Below are 9366 nucleotides of genomic sequence, written 5' to 3'. Positions count from 1 at the left end.
TATCGAATCCAACCTCTTCAGCATGGAGCTCAAGGCCACCTCCCTGAGCACTCTCCCTTCTGTTCCCACTCCCATGATTCCTTTTCTATATGGCTGCTTAGGGTCTCCAGCCTGCCAAGTGGGCACCACAATCTCAGACATTTTTAACCACCACAATCCCCCACGTAACCCCACCACACACACAAGTGGAAGCTGGGCCCTGCTGAATAGAGAGCCAGTCCTGGCTGGGTAATTTCAATATCGTTCTCCGTCTTTATTGATACACCACTGCACACATGAGGGAAACAGTGCTTTTCTAGAAAAGATTGGAGTCCATCACATTTCAGATGCGGATGTAAACCCTGATGTAAGCAAGGGACTCTGGCAGTCAGAGCAGCTGCAGCTGCGCTCAGAGGAGCAATCCCTCTTTGTGGCAGGTTTTTGGGAAATGATCATCCTTTCCAGGTCCTTCATTTTGTTTTCCACTGTCTGAAGTTTTTCCAGAATTTTCTCTTGCAGACCCAAAGATAGGAAGATATTATTGTCTTGAAATGGGAGACCATTCCCTTCTGGGTTGACCAGCAAAGCCTGAAAAAAATCTGAGCCTTTCTTGTAAAGTGTGTAGAGTGTGATTGCAAACAACAATATTTTCTAAAATAAAACAACAGAAGTTGAACGTTACTTGTTTATAAATGTGAAATGCCACAGTTTACTGTAGATGCAAAAACAAAAGATGACTCTAAAAGTAATTATAATCCCTCATTCCTATGCCAAGGCTTCTGTCTAACAAAACATCTTCACACCTATTTTGTCTTTTGATCTTTATCACAAAATGGAGTGGTAGGCAGGTCAGGGATTATTATAATTAATAAAATTAAAAAAATAATAGTAGATACTGTTTGCTGAAAGTCTGCCTCATGCAAGGCTCTGTGCTAGGAGTTTCCTTCCCTATGCAGGACCTATTTATGTAGAAAAAAACAGAGCTGGATAACCATTTAGATGCCTTCCAGTTCGGACTCTGTCATTGTCCAAGGTCATATATTTGGAAATGGTAGAGCCAGGACTGGAATCCAGGAATTCTGATTTCCATATATTCCATATAATTCTGATTTCCATATATTCCTGAATTTTCAGTTCAGACCAGTGTTTCAGTGGTCTGAAACACTGGATTTCCTGGTCATAGAAAAAAATGTTTTTTAATGTGCTAGGACAGAGTCCTGGTAGGAAAAGAGAAAAAATCAACTTTTTTCCTTATAATAACTAGCACTGCTTACTGAGTACTACTGTGTGCTAAGCTTTATACATACAAGATCTCCTTTAATCCTCACCAAAACCCTGAGGGAGGCACTGTTAGCAAACCGATTTCACAGATAAGGAAACTGGGGTTTACAGGCTAAGTGACTGCTCTCACATCACACAGCAAGTGATAGAATGAAGAAGCCCCCGCAGTCTGACTCCAGAGCTTATTAACCACTCTGTTATACTACCTCTTTTTGGCTGAGGTGTCTGGAGGGCTGCGAATTCATCTTTCTGATTGAATTAAACAATAACCAAACAAGAGCAGAACCCAGAAGTACAGATAAGAGTTTGGTGTTTTGCCTTCTATTCTTCTATATTCTAATTGAAATACATGTACATGAATATGTAGACACACAAATCCCTGTTGGGGATTTAGGTCAGTTGGACTATATTAAATGAGATTTTTGGAGAAGAATTTAATTTAGAATCCTAAAAATTGGGTTCAAATCTCAGCTTTTACAATCTATGTCACCTTGGGTCAGTGATAACCAAGTTCGCTCACCTACAAAATGGAGATAATAATCCCTGCCCTGCCTACCATGCAAGGTTTTGAGAGATTAAGAGAATGCATGTGACTGATTTCTCAACAGTAGTGACATGAAAATAAGTGAGCGCTACAAAATAATCCAGTAATAACTTATCTCAGCATTTACCAAGTAAACCAGTCACCCTTTAACAAAGCCCTCTTTAAGTCCCGTCTCCTTAAATTTAGGCTGAACCTCAGTGCACCTCAGTTTCCTAGTTCGTCATATGAAAATAACCTCTATTTCATGGAACTGTTGGGATTCTCAAAGCATTTTAACTATATTGTCAATATAGCTATAATTGGTAATTAAACAGAGGTATGCTTGTAAAATCCTAAATGTTTTTCATAATCCCAGCCAATTGTACTCCTACTCCCCAAAAGAGCCCCTGTATATTCATTGTGATGACTAAATAAATATACACGCTTCCTCATCAGTTACAGAGCAAAGGCACAGTAAGAACAGAAAGGCGAAACCCAAGATCCCAGTTATACTTGCAGTGCTATTCTATAAGAGGTACTCCATATGGTGTCTGGCACACGGTTAGACACTCAAAGATGAATACAAATATATGATCAAATAAATTTGGAGGTCAGGCTGCCTTCTCAGATTATGAACTTCTTTAATGTGTTTTATCATAAGACAAGCCAAAGATCATTGTGAGAAAGACCATTTTTATGCCAAAAACATAACTGATGGAAGTTTTTAAGGATAACGTAGTTTCAACCAACTTCAGAGACAAAGGTTCACTCTGGTTTATATGCATGGTCTTAAAACTGGGTGGCAGCAATATGGGAGGGAACTGACCAAATTTCAATATAAAACTATTTAAATTTCTCTGTAACGAAAGAGTATAACCTGAATTGACTGAACACTTCGTTTCCATAAGGCATATACTCCTATTCCCAACAAAATCAAAAAGGAAATCTCCAGGATAACTTGCACAGCCGGAGCAAGATTATCTAGTAGCCCCAAACTTGTTTGCTGAGACACACTAGTCTCTCCCAGAAAAGTTGCTTGTAGATAATTCCATATTGAGCTCAGAGAGATGATGTCCCAGATAGAAGACAAAGGTGACATTTTAACATAACAGCAGCTCCAGGAACTGCATGTGCACAGGCTTTAGGAACCTAGATACGAGTTAGGAAGAGTTGTCTGGGAGTCCAGTTCTGAAGCCATTGTGAGCTGTGCTTTGTGATATCACTGTTCTGAAGCTCAGCTTGTTTCCCACTCACCCACTGAACCTTCTCACTCAAAACCAAGCAGACAGTGGTCTGAATTTTCAGTTCAGTCATAGCACTCTCTCTAATCTTCGGCAAGTCCTAGCTCTAACACAGCACTGTCCAACAGAACTTTCTGCAATGATGGAAATGTTCTATATTTGCTCTGTCCAACATGGAAGCCACTAGTCACTTGAAAAGTGGACAGTGTGGCTGAGGAACTGAATTTTACATTTTATTAAATGTAAATTTAAGTAGCCACATGTGGCTAGTGGCTACCCTCTTAAACAGCGTATAGAACATTTCCAATAATCTGTGGGACGGAGAGCAATTATTTTCACATTTCAACTGAGAAAACTGAGGTTAAGTGGAGAGGAGAGGAGACAGGATTTAAAAAGGGCTTTCCTAAAGAGCGAGTAGTTTACTTGGTAAATGTGGAGGGAGGTTCTTACTGGATCATTTTGTAGCATTTCCTTTTTCATATGTCACTACTGCTTAGAAATCGTGATCTTTGGAAAAGCTTTTGACATATTTGAGCCTCATTTTGCTCATCTGTTTACATCTCCTTCATAAGATTTACATTAGGAACAAATGGTATCATTTCCTAAGCACTTTGTAAACAGTAGCATGCTGTACCATAACCTATATGCCATGTTATCAAGTCCATTATTTACTGACTAGTACCTATCTACTCAACAAGGAGGTATGGAAGTATAAAATATAAGGTCTGTTCCCAAAAATCTTACATGAAAAAAAGGTAGTTCACACACAAGCGTATAATATAAATTGTGAGATCATTTACCAAGACAGCAAGAATCCAAAAGAGGGTTTGCACCAAGAGGAGGGGAGGGGCATGGTAAGTAAGGAGAGAAAGGGTCAGTTATGACAACTTTTAGAAAAATATTGTCTGATGCTATTCTGATTTGTTCATCTGGTTGACTGAAAGAAAGAAGATGAATAGGGAAGCCTGGTGGAGAAAGAATAACTGTTTTGTTCTTGCAGGAATCAGAGGTATGGCAAGTTGCTTGAGGTGTCAGGGACACATCCAGGAAGCGGAGTCTAGAATGTTGTTGGATATATAGTACCATGTCAGGGCAAAATGACCTACTGATTTAGGAGCGACTGCTAATGATGTTAAACCCATAGTCTGCTAGTGACTGACCACAACCAGAATCTTTTCTAGAAAGGAATACAAATTACTCAGATAAGACTTGGGATTTTACTATAACAAGTTAAACATATGTCAGAAACCATTAAAGAATGATAACCAAAAACTTTTTGGAGAAAAATATGGTTGTGACAACCGAATCATTACCCAAGACTTCCTATACTAGATGAGATCCCCCTGTTACATGGCACCTTAGACTTTACTTTCAAAGCACTTAACACGATTAAGGTTATTTGTGCAATTTTGGGTTTAATATATCTTCCCTGACTATTGTAAACTCAAGGAAGACAGGGACCAAGGTTGTCCATTTTATTGACTACTGTATCCCTAGTGCTTGGTACTTAGCAGGCATTCAAATATTTTTAAGTAAATACAAAGTCTCCTAGAAGAATTCCAAATATCCTTATAGCCTAAACTGTTCAATTATCAAGTGCCCATTACCATATTTGTATACTCGTTTCTATAGAAGCTTTATAGAGTAGCTGTTAAGAGGATAGGCCTTTGGGAGTATAATGGATCTGGGTTCAAATTTAGGCTGTACTATTCACTAACTTTGTTACCTTGGGCAGGTTACTTAACTTGAGGCTCAATATCTTCATTGGTAAAGTGAGAGTAATTCCTACCTTGTAGGGCTACTGTAATGAGAACTCGATAATTTGTGTAAAAGAGGGCAACTATTATTTATAGTGATGTTTATGACCAAATGCAAGGTATTGTGGATCTCAATAGTATAAAGTTCCTCAAAGAGAATCTAGTCTGAAAACCCATTTATTGTTTGACTCGCCTCTCGGACACCAGAACACCTCCAGTGATGAATTTATCACCATGCGAGGTATCTCAGCCCACCTTTAGTGTCATCCATCCATCCATCCCTCAGTCACTTCCACATTGTGCCCTATTAGGACTTCTTGACTTACACTGCAACTTATGATTTATGCAGTGCCTACTTTCAAAGCTTCACTAGGTTCTTCATTGTCCTTCAAACAAAATCCAAAATCCAGACCATAGTGACAGGCACTAAAATACCTGGTTCCTGCTGACCTATCCAATCTTCTCTCCTACCCCTTTCCCTTTTATTCTCTTAACTCTATAGCTCTCCAAGATTTGTCAATGTCACTAACACACCAAGCTGTTGTACCACAAAGCCTTGGCACATAATTGGATTATCCTAACTCCTATTATTTCTTTAGGTTTAAACATTGCTTCCTTTAAGGAAGATTTTCCTGTCCTCTTTTTTGGTTCCCTCAGTCAGGGCATCTTTTGTAGCACTTTTACTTAACTAATTTTTTGTAGTGTTTTGTTTAATGTCTGTCTTCCTGACTAGACTCTAATCTCCAGGATGCAGGAAACTTACCCTGTCATGTTCAATGTTCTCCCCAGAAGCTGGCAGAAGGTGTGTGCTTAGTAAATATCTGGCTATAGCTTTCCTATTGCCTCTTGTCTTCTCTTTTCCAGGCTAAACCTGCCAAATACAGGTTGACAGGGTTTTAAATCTCCTGACTATCCCAGTTACTTCCTCAGAGAGGTTCAGGCCTCCAAATGCAGGCCGTCACAGACTATATTTCTGCAAGTGTAGACAAAGCAGGGCTGCTAGAACAGTGGGCCACTCTTTGCAGACTCAGCTGTACATAATAGGAGGTTGTGTTCCGAATCAGGAGTATAAAGCCGCGAGGCCTCACAGTCTACCATGGGGGTGAAGAGGGGACACCAAGCAACTTTTCTGATTTTCAGAAGTTTCTTTCCGAAAGAAAAACTGACTTTTCCATAGGTCACACGATATTCACAGAAACAATAGTTTCTCCTTTCCACCTCTTTCTCAAATGAGTAACTGTCAACACTGGACATATGACTGGAGTTGGATCTGCATGACCTGGCTTTTACCTATGCTTCAAACTTTATTTCCCACTACTCACTTTCACAAAAAATACAGCTTAATTACAGAACTGTGGTATTTGTGGTACTTTAAATACCACCTGCCACTTTCCATCTTTCTTCTTTCACATTAAGTTCCCCTCCCTGACATTTTTCCAGTCAGATGAGATTGGAAACTGGGCTCCACCTCTTCCTAGCTTTATCAGCTAGGCAAGACACTTCATCCCTCTCTTAAGTTTTTATCTGTCAAATAAGAATACTAACAGTACTGACTTCATGGAGTTATGAAAATTCAACAAGGTAATTTTATGTAAAGTGCTAAAAAAAAAAGTGTAATTATCCTGCATTCTCACAGCACTTCCCACTTCGTATTCTGGGCCACTGCTTCTAGAACTTTTCTGTGCCTATAAATCATCTGGAGATCTTACTGAAATGCAGATTTTGGACCAGGAGGTCTGGACTTGACATTCTACATTTTGAACAAGCTCCTAGGTGATGCCCATGCTGCTGATCTGTGACCACACTTTGATTAAAATGTTTAAGCTACCCCAGCTCTCACATTAAAGCTCCATGATGGCAGATCCTGTAACAAATCTGCTTTGTTATTTTTATCTCCCAAAACATCTGGAATTATCTTTAAATATCTGGCTAATGACTAACTCTGTTCTCCAGTGACTGTCCTTCACAGTGCAGGTCAAAAGTAGGTAAGCTGGGACAGGCTTCCCTGGTGGCGCAGTGGTTGAGAATCTGCCTGCTAATGCAGGGGACACGGGTTTGAGCCCTGGTCTGGGAGGATCCCACATGCCGTGGAGCAACTAGGCCTGTGAGTCACAACTACTGAGCCTGCGCGTCTGGAGCCTGTGCTCCGCAACAAGAGAGGCTGCGATAGTGAGATGAGAGGCCCACGCACCGCGATGAAGAGTGGCCCCCGCTTGCTACAACTAGAGAAAGCCCTTGCACAGAAACGAAGACCCAACACAGCAAAAATAAATTAATTAATAAACTCCTACCCCCAACATCTTCTTTAAAAAAAAAAAAAAAGTAGGTAACCTGGGACCAAGAGGATAGGTTAGGGATGAAATCCCTAGGAAGGCTACACTAATGACTTGGTCTCTTTCACACATGTGCTCATGAACATGGGGAAACATGGAAGCAAGAGAATTCTGGGTAAAATTCAAGAATCAAAGTGTCTGGCATTCTCGACTTCCACATATCATTTTAGGGGGCACAAACTCAGTGCTTCCAGGTCTGTGTCAGGGGTTGGGGACAAACCCCAAAGAGACATCAAGTAAAAATGACAGTACTAAAAACTTCAAAAATAGCCCTCCGATCTTCTGTATTATCATATAATCACACATGCTGGTTTTTAACAGAACATTGTCTTCAATAAAGATCAGATGAAGCAAGCCACTACAACTGGAACAGAAAATGATCTTAGCGTCACCTTAAAGCAAACCTTCAACTGGGTTCTGAAAATTAGGGTTTGGTTCCACTGCAAATGGACTCACTTGGTCCTTCCAGGAGGTAGGAGTTAGAGGTGATTGAATGGATATAGTTGAGTGTATTTTATTTCGGCCGAACTGGGCGGCATGTGGGATCTCAGTTCCCTGACCAGGGATCGAAACTGCCCCCTGCAGTGGGAGTGCAGAGCCCTACCCACTGGACGACCAGGGAATTCCCCTTTATTTTTATTTATTTATTTTAAAAATTTATTTTATTTTTGGCTGCGTTGAGTCTTCATTGCTGCGTGCAGGCTTTCTGTAGTTGCAGCGAGCCGAGGCTACTCTTCGTTGCAGTGCACGGGCTTCTCGTTGTGGAGCATGGGCTCCAGGTATGCAGGCTTCAGTAGTTGTGCTGCATGGGCTCAGTAGTTGTGGCTCGCAGGCTCTAGGGCGCAGGCTCTGTAGTTGTGGCTCACTGGCTTAGTTGCTCCGCGGCATGTGGGATCTTCCTGGACCAGGGCTCGAACCCATGTCCCCTGAACTGGCAGGTGGATTCTTAACCATTGTGCCACCAGGGAAGCCCTCCCCTTTATTTTTAAATTTTTACAATTTTTTTTTTTGGCTGGATATAGTTGAGTCTTAAACAAATTAGCAGCTTTCTCTTGGTCTGATCTAAAAATCTCTAGTATTAGGAATTTTTTAAATGAGGCCACTGGTTATTTCTCATGCTCAGATCACAGATAAGGACCTTTCAAAATCATCACCTACACCGCCTCACTTCGTAAGTGAGGAAACTGAAGCCCACAGAAGAAATTAGCCAAAGATCCCAAAGGAGTCAGGAGTGACCTCAACCTCTAAGATGTTCTACTCTGTCACTTTTTCTTTCAACAGAATCTTGTTTGAGAATCCTGTTACCTACTACGACCTGAGCCAAGAAATGACTTGGGCTTGGGGGGTGCTTTAGACTCTTAGGGTGAGGAGGTGGCAGAATGAAATCCCTGAAGAGCTGATAAAACAAGGTTTAAGGGTTAGAGAAAAGATCTTAAAATCTTAACCAGAGGCATAAGAAACGGATATTAGGAGTATGAGTCGTTCCATTGCTAGCTAATGAAAGTGGCTGCAAACTTTAAAAGGAACAGAGAATAAAGCTGCTGTATTTATAAGAATACCTTCCATCCTCTTCCCCCAAATCCATTTCTTCCTTTCGTAGTCCCACCTCAATTGGTTGTATCACTACTGAACCTTAAGTTTTCCTCAAAACGTTTTCTTCACCCTCCAACATCCAATAATCCTCTTGAATTTTTCAATTTCGTCTACTCATCCCTCTGCTGCAGTTGTCAGTACAGACTCTCACCAAGTTTGCCTCAATTACTTCAACAATCTTAATATCTACTGTTTCCATTCTCAGCCCCTCAAATCACACTCATTTCAAGTGATCTACAGATTATTAACATGAATGTTTTGTTTAAAATTCTTCAAAGGCTCTCAGCTGCCTATGGACTCAAGTCCAAAGTCCTTAGTGTTCATGGTTTGGTTCCTGCCTATCTCTACAATAATCTCATCCGCTCCAGTGCTCCCCTTTTACTGACAGCCTATCAAATTATTTGTAGTTGCCTGGAAACATGACTTTACATCTCTGAATCTGCTGTGCCCTTCACATTATGTTCGGCATACGCTCTCCTTTCTACCTGGACAACTCCTGGACATCCTCTTCTGGGAGCTATCTTGACTCCCAGAGTTAATTATCCTATCTCGGAATTTTCTTTCCACAAAAATTTTAAGACAATCGTCATTCAAAAGGAAGCTTCATCTGAATGGTTTGGTTAATAAGAAACAAAAAACTACTGGGGTAAAATATAAGT

The 9366-nt window shown here is 40.6% G+C and overlaps 1 protein-coding gene across 1 annotated transcript; it reads right to left on the bottom strand.

Moving 5' to 3' along the window:
• Positions 1-232: 232 nt before the first annotated feature.
• TMCO2 (transmembrane and coiled-coil domains 2) lies at positions 233-3101 on the bottom strand. Its single transcript, XM_079903841.1, has 2 exons — positions 2661-3101; positions 233-630 (listed from the first exon to the last, which is right to left on the bottom strand). Exons 1-2 carry the CDS (start codon positions 2880-2882, stop codon positions 316-318), a joined length of 537 nt encoding a protein of 178 aa, XP_079759967.1. The 5' UTR covers positions 2883-3101; the 3' UTR covers positions 233-315.
• Between the last annotated feature and the right edge of the window lie 6265 nt (positions 3102-9366).

The sequence above is a fragment of the Stenella coeruleoalba genome, assembly GCF_951394435.1.
Source record: "Stenella coeruleoalba genome assembly, chromosome: 1".
In the NCBI taxonomy this organism is placed as follows: Eukaryota; Metazoa; Chordata; class Mammalia; order Artiodactyla; family Delphinidae; genus Stenella; species Stenella coeruleoalba.
The sequence above is the reverse complement of the archived record's forward strand: the minus strand, read 5'-3'. Positions and strand labels throughout refer to the sequence as shown.

Bases quoted from the DNA above. Each gene is read 5' to 3' on its own strand.
- TMCO2 (XM_079903841.1), bottom strand. From the start codon at position 2,882: ATGTCACCTTTGTCTTCTATCTGGGACATCATCTCTCTGAGCTCAATA. The intron at 631-2,660 runs GTTATACTCTTT...GTTTTATTTTAG, and splicing joins GAAGTGTTCAGTCAATTCAG to AAAATATTGTTGTTTGCAAT.